Source organism: Lepidochelys olivacea (assembly GCF_965140295.1).
Source record: "Lepidochelys olivacea isolate rLepOli2 genome assembly, chromosome: 1".
In the NCBI taxonomy this organism is placed as follows: Eukaryota; Metazoa; Chordata; order Testudines; family Cheloniidae; genus Lepidochelys; species Lepidochelys olivacea.
In genome coordinates this window covers 296,249,889-296,269,785 of record NC_140411.1, presented here as the reverse complement: position 1 = coordinate 296,269,785, position 19,897 = coordinate 296,249,889, and the positions used below count along the sequence as shown (strand labels likewise).

Genomic DNA, 19,897 nt, shown 5'->3' with positions numbered 1-19,897 from the left:
CAAAATTGAGGTGGAAAAAATCCAAAATGATAAACACAATGACATAATTTTTAATGTTTAATATCTCACAACCTGTCAGGGTAAAAACAGTTTAATAAACAAATGCTCCTAGGAACGATACATTTTCCCAAGAACTGGAGCACAGATCAGAAAGAAAAATATTTGATTCCTTGGAGAAAAGTATAGTTCCATAAGGCATGGAAGTTGCTCGTGTAACCAGAAAAATGGAGTAAATGCTACAGGCTATATCCTCATCTCTTGAACATCTGCACATGGAACACAAACCAGTCTGCAAATCATTGTGGCCCAGCAAAATTGAAAGAGAATCTTCTTCTTCCAGCTAATTGAAGGTAGCAGGTGTGGCTGTGGAATGGCTTTCAAGATCTACATTCTACTGATGTAATAGAGGAGCAGGTATTTCTAGAACCAATTTATAGAGTATCTATAAAAAAAAAAGAGAAAACTAACTGCAACTCTTCCAAAGTAACAACTATATTTATGGAATGCCAAGTCTTTCACAAAATGAAGAACAAGGAAATTTGTAGTTAAGACCGTCTTAAACTCAGTCCATTGTTCCTCAAAAATGTAATATATGCCAATGACATCAGATATTGAAAAACACAGGTACTGCTAGGCAAATTATGGGTTGAATTTCAGCTATAAAGATAATCTGCAATGTATATTTTAAAAAAGTAGTTAACTGTAAAGATGTATGTGTTGAACGCACCAAATAGCAAAGGTAGGTGAGGCCTTCAGCAGGTAAATGAATTTAAAATTACAATTTTTTATGTTTTAGGTGCCATGCAGTTTGGCTGACACATGGAGCTAGCCTAGAGAGGATCAGGTAAATGGTTACTTTTCCCAGTATATGGCACCACTTTGCAAAGTCTTATTATTTTGATTGGTGCATAGAAACATATATTTTTTTAAATGGCAAAATCACTTTATCAGCTAAAAAGAATAATGCTTACCTCACTTCCCTCCCTGCCCATGTATAAGTGAGCTCTGTGATCTGGTAGGGGCATAAATTGTTGTATTGTAGAGTAGTGCATGCTGGGAAAAATCACATTTAAAGCTCTAACTATGGGAATGTTAAAGCACACACAAAACCCAACAGACTTGGTAGGTTTTGTTTGTCTATTAAATGAATGTCCCTCTGACCTTTGCTGTAAGAATTCAGCACATAGGAATGAGAGAACCTAGATAATTGTGTTGAGTGATTGCTCTTCCTCCCTGCAGGTTCTCACATGTGCAGTCTCACAAGGTTGCATTCTTGCTAAACCCCCGTTGAATGTACTTGTACGAATTTAGTGGTGTACCTGCTGTCTTGTGCCTAATGAGGTAGAGAAATGAATCAGTATAAAGTAGCTAAAACTAAAGCTGGATAATATGAAAACAATGTTTGCTGGTGAGAAAAGCATTAAACAGAGTGGGTGAAGGCTGCACCTGTTTGAGGTGTGTGTCCACTCTTTGGCAATATGGTCTGCAGCCAATGAGTCATACTCAGTTGTACATACAGCCAGACTCCCTGACAGAGGCCATGACTTGTTGTTATATGTTCTGTAGGCCTGCCAGAGAGATCCATGCCTTTGTCACTTCAAAGGGAATGCACTCTAGTTGGGATTGCCCTTAAGGAAAACAGGGAGGCTTCAGCTGTTGCAATATGTAACTGCTTGCCTCCTAAAGCAGAGGTGGTGGGGTTGCTGTGAGCACATTACCCTGATGTTTCATACTCTGCACTTTTGTCTGCCTGTTTCTGAGTACCTATTACCTTTAAAGACTTCAATGTTCTAGGATCCACTTACATGAGGAATTATCTATGCCCTGTCACAGTGATCAAGACTTGCTGGGTTGCCCTGCTGATGCTACTTGGGATTTCTCTCTCTAGAACTGCCAAAATAGTCAGTAGAAGACCCTTGCATAATGGAACTCAGTCTGTCTGACAGTTGGCCAGACCCCAACCCCTCATATGACAACCTTTAGAGCAGAGTGCATAGAATGTTTATTTACACATATTTTTGATTAACCATTCCGGAATGTCTGAAGGTTATGGGCAAAATCCTGGTCCAACTATCGTAAATTGCAAAACTCCCATTGATTTCAATTCCAGAATTTCATGCTATTCAGACCAATTTTCTTGAATGGAGACTCTTTTATTTTGTTCAAAGTTGTCACAGAACTCAGATGCTAATGCCACAGAGCTGCACAATTATTATATATGAGTGAGAGAAAGAGAGAGACAAATTGTCCTGTTTTAGAATGATATTGTTGAATGTTACTGAGCATACAAATAACCCTAAAACTGACTCCTGATGAAAATGTAAATATAAAGACTGTTAGGCAAAAAAAGGCTAATTACCCATACCCTCACTGTGATGTCCTTTTTGAAGAGTCTGCTGGGTAAAAATCGCTCTTCGTTGATGGATCAGTGGCACTACAGAACATAGAATCCATTCTTTTCTATATTTTATACCTATTTATTTATTTAGGAAGTATATTCTATTATTTCTATATGGCTGCAGTTCTTGGTCCCTGAATGCTGAATTCTCAAACTGCACTGCATTTGAAAACAGTATGAAAGAATCCCATTGCCATAAAGCGTGGAGCTGCAGTGCACATTCTACTCCTGAGAGCATTATGCACCAAAAAAATAAAAATTCTGTGCACAATATTTTAAAATTCTGCAAGTTTTATTTGTCAATAAATAAATATAAAGGCTTCAGCATGGCAGTGGGTAGCACAGGCTACCTGCATGAAGGTGGGAGACTGCATGAAGGTGGGAGATCATCCTGCAGCCTCCCCACCCCCATCCCCAGGACATGGACTCAGTGGTGAGGCTGCATCTGACCCTGACACAGCACAAGGCCTGCCCCGGAAACACTCTGGGGCCATGCCCCTCTGTGCCAGGTGCATCAGGTGTGGGGCAGGCAGGCTCAACTACGCAGGATCCAAGTGTGGAGGGGCTCAGAGTGGGAGAATCCAGGTGTGGTGTGAGAGGATTCTGTGTGGGATAATCTGGGTGCCAGCAGCTCAGTGAGGGGTCTAGGTGAGGGGGGATTTGGATGCACAAAGGGTTGTTGGGGGGGTTCCAGGAGCTGGGGCAGGTGAAAATGGTTGGGGCTCAGCGGAGGAGTCTGGGTGTGGGGGTCTGGGTGCCGCTAATTGGGATAAGTGGCATGGGAGTTTGGATGTGGGGGCTTAGGATGGTGCAGGGGGTGGGGGTTTGAGTGCAGGGAGCTCAGTGGAGGGGGTGGTCTGGGTGCAGGAGTGGGGGTCAGGAGGCCTGAGTGCAGGGGGCCCCAGGTGCAGGGCTGAGGTTCAATGAGGTGGGGTTTGGGTACAGAGGGCTAAGAGGGTTCTGGGTGTATGGGGTGAGGCTTGGTGGGGGTGTCTAGGTATGGGAGGTCCAGATGCACGGGGGGTTGGGCAGATGGGGGAGCAGCTCCCTGTACACTGACCCCTCCCCCTGCAGCTGAGGAGCGATGAGGGCAGAAAGCAGGGGAGGATGCTGAGCTTCCTGCAGCTGGGAGAGGTTTCTGGGGGTGGGTCTGACACAGCCCCAGCCAATCCTTGCAGGGGAAGAGGAAGTCCCATCCTCTCCTGCCTTCAGCCGAGCCAGGACTCGCATCTGATCCTGGCTCAGGATAGGAGCCACTGGCTGGAGTGTTCCCAGCTCTGCGTTGATTTACCTCTCCACTAGCTGCTCTGGGTGCCTGAAACGATGTATCTGTGCAGCTAGCGAGTGGTGTGTGACTGCTCTTGCAGCTTCCCTTTACTTCCCGGTCAGAAAGTCATTTTTCTGCGGGGAAGCAAAGAAATCTGCGGGGGACATGAATTCTGCGCACATGCAGTGGCGCAGAACTCCCCCAGGAGCAACATTCTATTTAATACATTCTCTCTGTCATCTTTCTACAGCCCAATGATGTTTAACCTTGTAGCATGGGACATCCATTACATCAAATGGCATTCCAGAGACTGATCAAATAATGGAGGAGTGATGTCCTGATATTATAACATATCAAAACAAACATTGCAATGCCAGGATATCACAACAATTTTTCTGGACGCTTCCAACAATTCCATTTTCATCATGGGCCTTGATTTATACCTTAAGCAAACCTAACATATATGGCATAAGACAGGGCCGAATCTGATGCCTTATTTCCTCTCTTTCTGGCTGTGGCACTGAATAGACAGAAAAATAGCTTTTCCCCTTCTTTGCCAGTTAATGAAGTGCAGACAGGTTGGAGGTATTTATTTATATCTCCCTCCCCTTTTCTCCTGACTGCTGGGAAGGATGTGTTTGCTCAACCTCAAATGCTCAGGCAGGAGAAACAATCTGGTCCTGAAAACTCCATTCACTCTGATAGGAGTAGGAATAGTGCCAATCAAACGTATGGACTCTACAAGTGCTACACGTTAGCTCATATGCAAGTGCCAGTATTACACATACAAGAATAAGGTATAATTAGGTCTTACAAAAAGAGCTGGTGGAAAATAGCAGGTGAGAGGTTTTCCATGGAAAATGTTGACTTTTACTCAAAAACCCCCAAAACTTGAAAGATGAAGATTTTAAGTTGAAAATCAATTGTCGGGGCTTTTTGGTGGTTTTGTTTAATTATTATTATTTTTTGTTGTTGCAGTTTCTGGCTTAACATTTCTGATTGTCCAATGGGGGATTTTTTTTGAGGAAAAGACTTCCTGCAATAATTTTCAGTTAGTTGAAAACCTGATTTTCTGTCCCCCGCAAAAAAGTTGATGGAAAAATTTCAGTCAACTCTACTTACAAACTAATGTGTGAACACTGATAGAGACATACCAAACACAATGTGAGATCTCACCAAGTGCTAAGGGTAGAAAGTTATTTACTTTTTTCCAGAGCTAAAGATTAAAAAAATAAATAGATTTATAAAAGATTTACTCTTATCAATGCCCTGCTGTATTATATGTTATGTTATCGTGGAAAACAGATCAAATAATTGTTCTAAAACAATGGACTGTCATGTCTGTAAATTAAATTCTAGTGCCATTTAGCTAAACTGAGTCATTATGTAGTTGAAAGTCTGATTCTCATTTACACAAATGTCCCTTTAGCTTCTCTAGCAGTACAAAGAGGCTGTAAATTGAGTATGATGTAATTTACACCCATTTGAGGGGGCTTCTTATGCTGCCAGGGCAGCGTAAAGGGGCCTTAGTATAAATGAAAACCAAGCCTCAAATAATAAAAGTTTTCCTAAATACAAAACCTTATAACCAACATATTGTATTAATAGCCTACACATTTCAGTAAAGTAAACAAACAAAAAAAGAAGCCATTTTGGAGTGAGAGGATTTAGAAAAGTAAGATTGACACAATAAACTTCTAATCTTTTTTAAAAAACAAAAAATCTGTCACTAATATTTCTTCACTTTATGTCGACACATACATCCATATTATACATATAAAACACACGCATTCAAAAAAAGTACGAAATCTGTTGGTCTGGTTTTGAAAAGCCTACTTTTTTCTCCTTTAGCTTAGACCTTTTAGGCCAAGTTTCAGCATGAAAACAAGTATTTATGAGAAAAATGCTGACATTGCCTTACTAATAGCAGCATTAACAGAGATTGTTACAATGTCTATTTACTCTGGTACAGTATTAAATAAGATATGTGAACTCACCATAGCAACCCCTGCATCACATAGCAGATATGCTGCTTCTAAGATACAGCGGAACCTTTCTGAAGAAATACATTCAGACAAACATCTATCAATTTCAAATTGTATTTTTAAAATATATTGCTATAAAGTACAACACAACACAACTTGTTGCTATTTAATTTATCTGTTCTTGCACCTTTGCTTTTGATTGACGGTGTTTCATCTTTATTGTCAGGAAAAAAGTAGACTTGGATATCTACCCAATATCCTCTGAGGTAAAAACTGCTGCAAATAAATTATTTAGCATCTCAGAAATGTCATATCCTTAATGGCTTCCTTTGCTCCCTGACAGTCCAGAAGACCCACTATTTCTCTTGCAATCTTCCTCCTTCTGGATATCCCAAGATTCTGCAAAGACTTACATATGTGAGCAGTCCCATTAACTTCCATGAGGGAAAATGACTTCAGTGGAACTACTCTTAGGAGTAAAGTTAAGCACGCTATGTTTTTCCAGACCTGGGGTTATCAGAATGTATGGTTTACTTTTAAGTCTTTGGCTATGTCTACACTATGGACCTTAGAGCAGCATAGCTGTATAGCTACAGCTGTGCTGCTGCAGGGTCTCCCGTGTAGTCGCTCTTCGCTGGTGGGAGACAGCTCTCCTGCCGGCATAATTAAACCACCCCCAACGAGCAGCATTAGCTGTATCGGCAGGAGAGCTTCTCCCATCAACATAGCACTGTCCACACCAGCACTTTTGTTGGTGAAACTTATGTCAGTAAGGGTTGTGTTTTTTCACACCCTTGACCAAAAGTATTGTCGACAAAAGTGCTAGTGTAGACAAAGCCTTTGACTACTTGCAGTTCATTTTCCTTCTTACTGCTACTAATTTTCATCATGCATTTTATCTGCCATACTGTATGCTCCTTTTAATTGTCTTGATTGTGCTGGGTTTCCATTTTTGTGTAAATGAAAAATCTCTTGTACTTTGCCCTTTAACCAGGCAGTGGGTTTCTTCCTTTTTGTTTAGGGGTATGCATACTTTCTCTCAATCTACTAGGCTTAAGTAGCTTCCCAGGTGAATCTAATTTCCTCACTTTCATCTGTGAGGTCCAAACCTTATCATACCATAGGCACAATTTTGTATGTCAAAAAATCCAAAATCCTTGGCAAACTGCTAGTTCATAGACATGAAATCATTCATGCTGCTGCTTTCCAGTTATGCCTAATGATTATTCTTGATCATGTTCCTGGTTTGGCTAAACTGGTACCCAAGCCTCATCCAACCAAACTACATCTTTGCTGCCAAGCCATCAACATACCTTCAGCCCAAATAGCTCCATGGAGGAATTTTCTGTAGGATTGAGAAGGAAGCCCTCAGTTTGTTTTGGTCCAACGATGGAAGTGGGGTGGCCATGTATAATATGGATGTATGTGTACACATAAAGTGAAGAAATATTAGTGAGAGATTTTTTTGTTTGTTAAAAAGCATGACAGTCCAATCATAGTCTGATCTTTCCTGGGAAATGGGTAGCCCTACATGCTCTCATATTGCTAGATAAGACTGCCAAAGGAAATGCTGACACTGCATATTGGTACATACCTTCCACTTTGAACCTTCTTGCACTGATTACCTAAGCAATTATTTGAATTGCCATTGGCAATTGCATTTTTTTTAATCTCTGCTGTATTTAAAGAAGGGTGAAAGATTATACTGGTCAGTCTTCTTCAAAATACTAGTTCTACATTTAGCTGTGTACAGGATATGCTACTAACTGGGGTTCACTGGAGTAGGACTGCCAGTTTGCTTTCTATAGAAATATAAAGCAACAAGGGTGATGTCATGGTGGGCATCTGCTATAGACCACCAGACCAGGAGGATGAGGTAGACGAGGCTTTCTTTGGAGAACTAACAGAGGTTTCCAGATCACATGCGCTGGTTCTCATGGGGGACTTCAATCACCATGACATCTGCTGGGAGAGCAATACAGAAGTGTACAGGCAATCCAGGAAGTTTTTGGAGAGTGTTGGGGACAACTTCCTGGTGCAAGTGCTGGAGGAACCAGCTAGGGGCCGTGCGCCTCTTGATCTGCAGCTCACGAACAGGGAAGAATTGGTAGGGGAAATAGAAGTGGGTGGCAACCTGGGCAGCAGTGACCATGAGATGGTCGGGTTCAGGATCCTGACAAAAAGAAGAAAGGAGAGCAGCAGAATATGGACCCTGGACTTCAGAAAAGCAGATTTTGACTCCCTCAGGGAACTGATGGGCAGGATCCCCTGGGAGGCTAATATGAGGGGGAAAGGAGTCCAGGAGAGCTGGCTGTATTTTAAAGAAGCCTTATTGAGGGTGCAGGAACAAACCAGCCTGATGTGCAGAAAGAATAGCAAATATGGCAGGTGACCTACTTGGTTTAACAGAGAAATCTTCAGTGAGCTTAAACACTAAAAGGAAGCTTACAAGAAGTGGAAACTTGGACAGATGACAAGGGAGGAGTATAAAAATATTGCTCGAGCATACAGGGGTACAATCAGGAAGGCCAAAGCACAATTGGAGTTGCAGCTAGCAAGGGATGTGAAGGGTAACAATGGTTTCTACAGGTATGTTAATGACAAGAAGGAGGTCAGGGAAAGTGTGGGACCCTTAGTGAATGGGGGAGGCATTCATAGTGACAGATGATGTGGAAAAAACTGAAGTACTCAATGCTTTTTTTGCCTCAGTCTTCACAGACAAGGTCAGCTCCCAGACTGCTGCACTGGGCAGCACAGTATGGGGAGGAGGTCAGCAGCCCTCAGTGGTGAAAGAACAGGTTAAGGATTATTTAGAAAAGCTGGATGTGCACAAGTCCATAGATCCGGATCTAATGCACCCTAGGGTGCTGAGGGAGTTGGCTGATGTGATTGCAGAACCATTGGCCATTATCTTTGAAAACTCGTGGCAATTGAGGGAGGTCTTGGACAATTGGAAAAAGGCAAATATAGAGCCCATCAGTAAAAAAGGAAAGAAGGAGAATCTGGGAAACTACAGTCCGGTCAGCCTCACCTCAGTCCTTGGAAAAACCATGGAGCAGGTCCTCAAGGAATCCATTTTGAAGCACTTGGAGGAGAGGAAGGTGATCAGGAACAGTAAACATGGATTCACCATGCCTGACCAACCTGCTTGCCTTCTATGATGACATAACTGGCACTGTGGATATGGGGAAAGTGGTGGATGTGATATATCTTGACTTTTGCAAAGCTTTTGATACAGTCTCCCACCGTATTCTTCCCAGCAAGTTAAAAAAGTATGAATTGGATGAATAGACTATAAGGTGGATAGAAAGCTGGTGAGATCGTTGGACTCAACGGGTAGTGATCAATGGCTCAATGGCAGCTGGTATCAAGTGGAGTGCCCCAGGGGTCTGTCTTGGGGCTGGTTTTGTTCAACATCTTCCTTAATGATCTGGATGATGGGATGGATGGCACCCTCAGCAAGTTTGCAGATGACACTAAGCTGGGGGGAGAGGTAGATATGTTGGAGGGTAGACATAGGGTCCAGAGTGACTTACACAAATTGGAGGATTGGGCCAAAAGAAATCTGATGAGGTTCAACAAGGACAAGTGCAGAGTCCTGCACTTAGGATGGAAGAATCCCATGCACTGCTACAGGCTGGGGACCAACTGGCTAAGCGGCAGTTCTGCAAACAAGGTCCTGGGGATTACAGTGGACGAGAAACTGGATATGAGTCAACAGTGTGGCCTTGTTGCTAAGAAGGCTAATGGCATATTGGGCTGCATTAGTAGGAGGATTGCCAGCAGAACGAGGGAAATGATTATTCCCTTCTATTGGGCACTGGTGAGGCCACAGCTGGAATACTGCGTCCAGTTTTGGGCCCCCACTACAGAAAGGATGTGGACAAATTGGAGACAGTCCAGCGGAGGGCAACGGAAATGATTAGGGGGCTGGGGCATATGACTTATGAAGAGAGGCTGAGGGAACTGGACTTATTTAGTCTGCAGAAGAGAAGAGTGAGGGGGGATTTGATAGCAGCCTTCAACTACCTGAAGGGGGGTTTCAAAGAGGATGTAGCTAGGCTGTTCTCAGTGGTGGCAGATGACAGAACAAGGAGCAATGGTCTGACGTTGCAGTGGGGGAGGTCTAGGTTGGATATTAGGAAAAACTATTTCACGAGGAGGGTGGTGAAGCACTGAAATGGGTTACTTAGGGAGGTGATGGAATCTCCATCCTCAGAAATTTTTAAGGCCTGACTTGACAAAGTCTTGGCTGGGATGATTTAGTTGGGGTTGGTTCTTCTTTGAGCAGGGGGTGTACTTGATGACCTCCTGAGGTCTCTTCCAACCCTAATATTCTATGTTTTCTAAATTTGAACAAATATTCTTTGCAGAATTACCACAACCCACTCAAATCTTAGCATCCCCATTACATGTCAGCCACAGAATCACATCCCTGCTAGAGCTCTAAAATATCTAAAAAGCATAATCACAACTGTTCATTATTAGTTAAGCTCCAGCAGTAAGTGCAGTGGTCCACATGGAACATCAACAATAATACTTGATAATAGTTTTACACCTCACTAGTGCCTTTCATGCAAGACTCTTACAATGCTTTTACAGATATGAATTAATTAAGCTGCTCATGTGAAGCTGGTAGTTTTATAACTTATTTTACAGATGGGTATGCTAAATGCTCCTCAAGGACATTGAGGAGTTAGATGAACTGGCCATTGTCAAAGATGGAGACAATGACGAAGACCAAAGAAATAGAGCCTCTACCCTCAAGAGCAAAATAAACCCTAACTTCTAATTTATGGAGATGTGCTAACTACAACAAAGGTGGTACCTCTGCCCATTCCGTTACCAATAGCAGACCAATAATGAGATCCACCTATATGACTAGAGTGACACATCCCCTACAATAAGCCAGTGGTGTGAGATGGTAGCCATTAAATCTTGAGCCAGCCCAGAAGAGCTATTGTACACAAAAATGTTAAAGTAATCTAGAATAAGCATGGGCAACCCCAGTGTCACAGGTGGATGGGAACTCTGATGAGGCAGAGTTTACACTATAAGTATTCTCATCTTAAACCTATCCCCAAACTCCCAAAACAGGATAGAATATGTTACATGAAGAATGTAACCCCCTAAAATTTAGAAACAAAATAAAGATAAAAATAGATACATAATGGAGTGAATTAATGAAACATTCTTCAGTACAACAAGTAAAGAAACAAAGAGTTTCACCTGGTAAAAAATATTGAGGCGTCTTCAATATTTGAAATTTCTCTTAAATGTTTGTTTCTAGCAAATATCCAACAGATTTACATTGCTGAAGTGTTCCAGGTTGACCCACTTAATTTTAATATTCCAAATGATGTGCTGTAATTATTACATAAAATAAATATCTTTCTCATGCGTGAATAGAGAAAAATCCTGTGATATATTACAAAAACAGTTACATCAGCAAAAATATAAATTTAAAATTATGGGCATATTTCTGTTCTTTCCTGAGAGGAAACATAAAAATCAGACAGCTTCACATCAAAGCTACAGAAATGCCTAGGAAACTCCATAAAACTGCATACAAATAAATAAATATGACAAACCGTATACTTGCAGGTAAAACAAGTGTTCAGAGAGCTGTGTAATAATAATTAATAAACTGATCCTTATTAACCTGGAATTTCTGGTAATCCTCAAAGGCTGTGAATATACTTAGATGAAACAGGATCTTCCTCATTAGGCTTGATAGGTAGACTTGTTTGAAATAGACTCAGTCAAAATAAATTACTGCTTAGGAACTCTGCCTTTGTTAGTGCTGAGGGAAGTAAAATAACAGTCACAATAATAAAAAATATTCTCAGTTGCCTCTATCCTTAGAAACCCTGTTCTTATTATTGAGATGTACATGTTAACTGAGATCGTTTAAGCTCAAAATGACACTGTTGTCAAATGGCTGAAATATAGTTTGTACGCAGGTCTTTGTACATACATCTTCTCTTTCATTGTCACAGAAAGGAGATGGCATTTCTCCTCCAGTGCAAAGCCAAATTCTGCTTGTCTCCATATAAATTCATAAACAGTTAAATCTTATTTTCATCTTATTGATGTTGTCATTTATCCTTTGATAAATATTTGTTACTGACTCTACAGTTATGAATTTCTTAACATGCAAGGACAAAGTGAAATTCTAGTCAAGGAAATATCTTTTTTCTTTTTAAAGAAATGCTTCTTTTTCAAGTTTGCTCCAGTGCAAGAATTCTTCTTTAACACCAAATGCAATGTTAATGGTTTCTGACCAAGGCCTCGATCTTGCAAAGACTTGTACGCATGTGAATAGTCCCACTGACCTCAGTGTAATTAATTAAATTAACTTTATAGGACCCATGCATAAGTCTTTACAGGAGTGAAGCTAAACTATGTCCAGGAGGAACTTGAATAATGCTAGTATCTTTCTCAAAAGCACAATCAAATTGCCTTATGGGCTGTTCATCACACTGATTCACTTAGGGCCCAATTCTGCCACCCTTGAATAGTCTCTCAGACTCGAAACCTATTCAGTCTATAACTACCTTAAATAATTTAATAATGGGTTTTCATCTAATTGGTTTTAAAATAGGTTTAGCTGAACTGATTTTAAAACCAATGTATACAGGCCATAAAGGCCCGTCGAAACTACAAAAGGTTATCATGTCCAAACATGATTGTGGAAAGTTGAATCAATTAACATGATGCTGACCAGTAAAGACCAGTCAATCAGGCCAGGGCAACTCATATTCAGCATTCTGTCAGCTAGTCAGGATTAAATTCCACTACTACTATGCTCCCCACCCCAGCATTTTGGGGCAAGGATCATGTAGGTCTTAACTGATTATTCAGCAGAATAGGGCCTAATCTAGATTGGGGCCTCTGTAGTACAAATAAAATGCTAATGACCTAAACTAGTAGTAAAATATACGTACACTGTGGATGAATTAATGTTACTATGGAAACATTAACTTTTCATGCTCTAACTTTTCAATTGTACCCTCCTCCTCAATAGTGAACGAAGAAGTTTTTTCTTTCTTTTCTAAGTGACTACAGTCACACCATTCACAGGTTAGTGTTATTCCACTTATTTTTAAAGCAATACCAATTAATGATCACCTGCATTCGGCAGTACACCTTACTCCCAATTTTCTGAAACCCTATTATCCAAACCTCTACATCAGAGGTGAGCAAAGTACGGCCCGCAGGACTGTCCTGCCCAGCCCCTGAGCTCCTGGCCGGGGAGACTAGCCCCCAGCCCCCCCCTACTGTCCTCCCTCCCCCACAGTCGTGCTGCCGCACGGGCAGCACAGCTGGCTCCCTCTGGGCAGCGGGGCTGCGAGCTCCTGCCGCTCTGAGCTGCATGGTAAGGGGCAGGGAGGACGGCGGATAGGGGGTCCTGGGGAGCAGGCAGGGGGCGGTTGGATGGGGCAGAGGTTCTGGGGGGGGCAGTCAGGGGTTGGGGAACGGGGGGGGGTTGGATAGGTGTGGGAGTCCGAGGGGCCTGTTGGGGCGGGGATGTGGATAGGGGTCAGGGCAGTCTGGGGACAGGGAGCGGGGGGGTTGGATAGGGGGTGGGGTCCTGAGGGGCCTGTCAGGGTGTGGGGGTGTGGATAGGGGTCGGGGGAGCAGTCCGGGGACAGGGAGAAGGGGGGTTGGATAGGTGTGGGAGACCCAGGGGGCCTGTCAGGGGGCAGGGGTGTGGATAGGGGTCGGGGCAGTCAGGGGACGGAGGGGACTAGATGGGGGTGGGATCCCGGGGGGTGCAGTTAGGGGTGGGGGGTGCTGGGAGGGAGTGGTCAGGGGACAAGGAGCAAGGGGGGGGTTGGATGGGTTGGGAGTTCTGAGGGGGGAAGTCAGGGGGCGGGAAGTGGGTGGGAGCAGATAGGGGGCAGGGGCCAGGATGTTTGGGGGGCACAGCCTTCCCTCCCTGGCCCTCCATACAGTTTCGCACACCGATGTGGCCCTCAGGCCAAAAAGTTTTCCCACCCCCTGCTCTACATTATCCAAATCCTTTTCTTGTCCCCCAACATGGATTCATACAATGCAGAGGTTTGGATAATAGAGCAGAGACTCCCAGCCAAGCGGGAGGCCACCTTGCTGTTGAATGGCTCCTGCAGCAGAGCAGAGTCCTGGCTCCCTAAGCTGCTGCAGGTACAACGTGCAGGGACGTCTGAGACCCTGGTGGAGCAGAGAGCAAAGTCCTGGCTGAGGGTCTCTGCTCTACCTTGCTAGGACTGCAGCCTTCCCCTCCACTTACAGTAATCGAGAGGGCAGGACCACTGTGAAGGAGGTCGCTGCAGCCCTGCTGTCAGAGGAGTGAGTGAGTGGGGCCATGACAGCAGAGCTGTCATGCGTGTCCCTGAGCTGCCACTCCTGCCGTCTTAATTATCTGAACTCCTGAATAACTGAATAAAACCCATGTCCCGCCATGCTATTTGGATAGTTGGGAGAATACTGTATATATCATCACCCTAAAATGCCCTGTCACGTCTCAGGAGGACTTTTATAAATCCTGAATCATGGGGTCCAGGGAGCGCTTATCAATACACTACAGCGTTGTCAAAATGTTCAGCCAAGTAAGCTGAGTTTTGGTGACTGAGGCACAGATTCAATGTCCTAGCAATTTTAACAGAGAAAGAAAAGGACTGACCTTCAGTTTCTCCTTTATCATCAGATGACACCTTTCTTCCCCAAAGAATTTTACAAATTATACACAGAAATCACTTGATTAAGACACATGGTCTAGCTAGTACAAGCATCTCAATTATCACACGTTTCAGTTCCACTGCTATCTTCCTTCCTACAAATTTGGTGTTTTCTGACTTTTCTTGTTGAACACTATTTACTTTTGAAATAAAGAATTATGACAGTGAAGCTGACTAAAGGAAGGAATCCTACAGCATTTTAAGTTTCTTGCACAAATAATTCTTTTATGTCCCTCACTTTGGGCCTTTGTCACATTACTTCCCACATTTTGCTCCTGTATTATAATCCCAATTTGCTGTTCAACCTTGGCTAAATCAGTTAAACTCCTAGTGTCCCGATTGCTTCAGGTGTAAAATGGAGATTAAAACCCCTCTTCACAGCACTGTTGTGAGCACTAGTTAACTAGTTTGGATGCTGCTTTAGAGAAATAAAGTACCAAATATGTTGTTATATGCAGTGTAGTTGTAGCTGTATTGGTCCCATAATATTAGAGAGACTTTAGAGATTAGGGTGCGGTAATACGTTTGACTGGACCAACTTCTGTTGGAGAGAAATAGATGCTTTCAAGCTTACACAGAGTTCTTCTTTAGGCCTGGGAAAGGTACTCAGAGCGCCACAGCTAAATCCATGGTGGAACAGATAGTTTAGCATAAGTAGTTTGCACAATTGTAAGGCAGGGATTCTCAACCTTTGTCTTTGAGCCCCCCCCATGAAAATTCCATGGCCCACCTGTGCCACAAGAACTGTTTTTCAGGAGACTAAAAGACAGGACTGGCATTAGGAAGTAGCAAGCAGAGCAACTGCCCAGAGACCCACGCCACAAGGGCCCCCCTGAAGCTAAACTGCTCTGGCTTCAGTTTCAGCTCCAGGCAGGGGGGCTTGGGATTTGGCTTTCTGCCCTGGGCCCCAGTGAATCTTAACGCTGGCCCTGCACTCTAGTTTATTTTGGTGGACTCCTGAAACCTGCTTGCACCTCCTGCCCCAAGGGCTTCGGTCTCCCGGTTGAGAATCGCTGTTGTAAGGGACCATTCAAGGTAGAGTGGCCCATTAACACCCCTGCAAGTCATAAGCCAAAAAAAGGTTAGTGGGTTACAGTGTTGTAATAAGCCATAATTCCCCTACCTCGAGTACTTTACTGGCAGGGTGAAACACAAAAGTACAGGGATGGGGCTGAAGGGTCTTTACCACTGGAAACTCCAAGGGTACCAAACTGTCCAGTGCAATTACTCAGCCGGAGATGTGGGCAGACCACCAGGATCGACCCCCGCCCCGCTTTCTCTGGCTGAAACGCCGGGGACCGTGTAAGGGCCACAGGTGCTTAGAGCCGCCAAGGCCCCTCTTCCTGCTGTGGCCTGCAGCATCCCTTCAACACTGACCCCCCCCCGGCGCCGGGGCTGTCCCTGGACTCCCCCCGGCGAGGCCTGCCCTGCAAGAAGCGCTGCGCGGCGCTCCGAAGCGGCTCGCTCTCCCTCACCGCTCGCGTGGAGAACAGCGGCCCGCGCCTCCCGCCTCGTCTCCGCCCAGCCCCCCGCCGCCCCCCGCCGCCAGGCTGCGCCCAGAGCAGACAATGGAAAGCTCCCCACCCGCCGGGCCAGCCGAGCTTCCGCCCCGCCCTCTAGAGCGGCCGCCGAGGGGAGCGGCGCGCAGGCGCCGGGCGGCGAGCCCCGGCAAGCAGGGGGGAGTGCCCCGGCTCCCGTTACCGCCCCTGCCCAGCTGCCGCGGGCCCCCGCTGGGCCGGTGACAGGTGGCGCTGGCTGCCAGTGAGGCCAGCGCCCGACGCAGCCCAGCGGCCAGGAGACCCGGCGGCTGCGGCTCGCACGGAGCTCGCCACCGAAGCGCGTGGGTGGGGCAGCAGTGCACGGAGACCCCTGCCGGGGGGTGCGCGGAACAGCCGCCCCCGCCTGGCGCCCCCTAGCTACAGACAGTACCTCCCCCCGCATCCACTGCCCCCCGGCTGCGGGAGCAGCGCGGCGCCCCCAGGGCCCACGCCACGGGCCTCACAAGCGGCGAGTGCCAGGCGCCATCAGAGCCCAGCCAGGATCCTGCGAGGCCAGAGCCGGTGCCCCTGGCTTCAGCCGGGGAGCTGCTCAGCGTGGACACGGTCCACACCTGGTCACAAGCGTCCCCAAGAGCTCGGACAGGCGGGCTCCCTCCCTCCCTCCCAGGCACTGGCACAGCAGCTGCTCTGGCGATAGGGGGACGTCTCTGTTTTCGACGCTGAACGCGGCAGGGGTTATCTCTTCTCTTCCAGGCTGCACACACATGAAAACTTCTACACTCCTGCCTTCCTATCGAGCAACTCGTATTCCCCGCCGCCCGCAGCACAGTCTCCTTCCTCCCCTGCCCCCTCTCTCTCGGGCACTGTGAATTACTGCCCCTCCCTAAGTTCACTAACCCCTTGTAACACACACTCTAGCATAGTCCCCGTACAGGGCCACTCTCCCCCCCCCCCCGCAATCCGATCCTGTGCAACCCTCTCCCAGTGGAAGCCTGCCACCCTTTCGGTGGGGTGCAACCTGCACCCTAATCCCATATTGCACTGTGCACCCCCCACATTCCCCATCTCCCACATCTCACTTTGCAAAACGCACGCTTAATACATTCTGCCACCCTTCCTAGCAAACCCTCTCCGCCACCCCCCAGCGGCTGCACGACGACCTCCGTGCACTCTGCAGCCCTTCCCCACAGATCCATGAATAACTTCCCTCCCGCACTAGTAGAGTGCTTTCGCAATGCACACAACGACAAAGAAGCGCAATGAAACCACGAGTAAGACACAACTCGCTGGATTTCGTTTGCACTTCCAAGAACCGGGGTCACCGTTCCAATGCAAACGCCCACACATACAATAAAAGCCATCCCCAGTCATCCTCGGTAGTTTGTGCCGTGCCCACAGTTATTACGGTCATTACACTTCAATCCACTCAAAGCGGGCTCATTTGAAATGGTGAAAGCCAACATGTTAAAAACAGCCGCTCTGCCAAGCATAAACGTAGGCTGTACTCACACAAGGATGTGAGTAAGAGATACCTGTAGATCCATATGTATAAATAGCTACATTCGTATTTAACAAGCTTTCTAGGTCTTTAGAAATCACGTAGAATTGTATTCAAAGAGCTAGAATTACCCACCTTGCTTTTGGCAAATTCGTTTAGGATGAAGCACATGTGAAAATGGCATGACCCTACGAGGAGTGTTAGAAAGTGTGGATTGAGACCCTCTCTTTCTTTTCTTTTCTTTCCTGCTTTCTAAAGAGTGGAAATTTCCATCATGTGATAGGGGGCAGCATCCCCAGCCTGCAGCCTCTCATTTCATCCGGACCCCTCCCTTTCAGAAAAACCACCAATGGTAGTAAACTAGCAACCTGAGATGTAAACAAAAAGCATCCTCCCAGGTGGACGTGTTCAGCTGTTCTGCGCGTGAAAGAGACAGGAGGGAGCCTGGCTATGAAACAAAGTGGCACAATTATTTTCTAACCAGACTAGAACTGACTCTATTCCAAGTGATGTTATTCTGTTATAATTTAATATACAGTTTTTAGGGAGTTGTGTTTTAATGGTTTTTTTTAATGGTTTGCATAATGCACTGTGTTGTCTGTACATATTCAGGGCTTACAAAAGAAAGCACACAATGATGTTGAGTAGGGTGTATTTAACCTCATTTTCAATACTTCATCATAATTGTTTGTCCAGTAGAAGTTGGAACAGAAATGTGTAAGATGCAAAGCCTGAGTTGCAATCTATATATATCCAATGGCTGTATTATTTATCATTTTAGACGTTTAAAAGAATCCTTTAAAACTGATCCCATGTACAAATTTTTGACCATCCCTCTGCTGAGTCATAATGCCATTAAACGTACCTGTTTTTGAAGGAAAACTACTAGTTGCCAAATAACCCAGCGAGAGTTGTGTCTGCTTGAATTTGGTCCCCTTTGTTTTTTGATATTCCTGTGACAGCACAGTTTGGCATATAGCATATTTTAGCTGTGGGCAGAGTCACAAATTGTTTAATATAGGACCACAACTCATTGATCTACATATTCTCCCTTGGAGTGTGGTGATCTCATTAATAAGAAGTATACTAAGTATTTACATATTATTAATATAACATAACTACCATTTCGCTATTTCAGATGAGCTCACCATGCCCTGAGACAGTTTGCCATTGCCATTCTTTGAGCTGGTGCCTCTGTTTTTATTTTCCCTTGCATGCTAATTGGACTCAGTGTAAATTAAATAGGTTGATACAGTGCATGGCCCCAATATGAGGACACCAGGGCCTTACCCACTCTTGACAATGTATTGCTAGGAAGGGCCCCCTGAGATTATTGAAACTGAAATAATTTTTATAAATCTAATGTATTTTTCAAGGTTTATATTGTTAGGTTAAACTTTTCATTCTGTTTAAACAATGGAACTGATTAGTCAGTTTCACATTTGTTCTAGTAAGTTTCATCAGGGCCAGCCCTAAACCAAATGGTGCCCCAGGTGAGGAGCATCTTTGGTGCCTACCCCCTCCAGCACTTTCCTTACATGTCCATTCCTTATCTTCAGGAAAATCTGCTTCAGGGCATCTTTTATTTTCTATGGGAGGGGAGGGGGACAGGCAGTATGAGGGAGAGCAAAAGTCTATGTTCTACAGTCTTAGAAAGTCATCAAACATTATGTGTTAAGCATGGCAAAAGAAGTAACAGTCTTTTTTTATATTGTTGCATAGATAGCAGTTACATAGATATCTCTGGTATCTCATTAAATATGTCCTTTATTAGTCTTAAAACACAAGTACACTTTCACAATTACACAATAAAACAAGGTTCACAATATCACAGCTGGGCTCTCACTTCGTTCTTATATCTCACTGACTGACTGGTGACGCCCCGCCACTTATATATCCGCGAGGACATGGTTGATAACATTCTAGGAGGGTCAAGAAAAGTCTGGAAGTTTCCACGAGATTCTACAAAGGTCCAGAACATTCTAGGAGATTAGTGATAAATAAATCCACATATGGAATATCTGAAACATTTTACTTCAAACATTCTATTTTCCCTTTTGTCACTAACAACAAAAACAGCACCCTGGCCCTAGCACCCTCCAAGCCCAGTACCCCAGGCTGTTGCTTGGGTCACCTGCCCCTATATCCAGCCCCGAGTTTCATTTTGGTTGTTATACATAAACAGCAGAGCAGGCTCTTTTGATTGAATTCACAGATACTTAAATCCAATCTCCATGACATAGCTTGCCCTTTTTTTTGTTATAAAGTCAACAAAGTATTTCTTTCAACACTAAGTGTTTTTAAAAGTAGCCCCCCCTCCCACATCCTACCTCAAAAAGTTAAACCTAAATAATGAGCCGTTAAGATCTGTTTTGACAACTTAGTATGTATTGTTGTAGATAATAATTGAATAGTTCCAGTCCTTGAAAAGTCACATCCCTTTGCCTTAATATCCTCTCTCCTCACAACAATATATTTCCTCTCTCCTTTTCCTCCACCTGCATTACCATGACGGAAACAATCTATTCCA

The 19,897-nt window shown here is 44.6% G+C and overlaps 2 protein-coding genes across 6 annotated transcripts in view; one reads left to right on the top strand and one right to left on the bottom strand.

Moving 5' to 3' along the window:
• Positions 1–17,629, bottom strand: part of SLC38A4 (solute carrier family 38 member 4) — a 60,784-nt gene extending 43,155 nt beyond the window's left edge. The window contains exon 1 of one of the 2 annotated variants that reach the window (XM_084649375.1): positions 17,503–17,629. The gene's annotated coding sequence lies outside the window, so the exon portion shown is untranslated. Of the gene's footprint in view, positions 1–15,493; positions 15,661–17,502 lie in introns of those variants that run through there. The other variant, XM_084649376.1, reaches the window with a different exon arrangement.
• LOC311531739 (uncharacterized protein) overlaps positions 1–19,897 on the top strand; it is a 130,964-nt gene that overhangs the window by 35,171 nt on the left and 75,896 nt on the right. For 2 of the 4 annotated variants that reach the window (XM_084649406.1, XM_084649405.1), the window contains exons 5-6: positions 797–844; positions 2,523–2,631. In XM_084649406.1, coding sequence (XP_084505532.1) covers positions 797–816 — 20 coding nt within the window. In that variant the 3' untranslated portion in view covers positions 817–844; positions 2,523–2,631. Of the gene's footprint in view, positions 1–796; positions 845–2,522; positions 2,632–17,625; positions 17,733–19,897 lie in introns of those variants that run through there. The other 2 variants (XM_084649403.1, XM_084649404.1) reach the window with 2 other exon arrangements.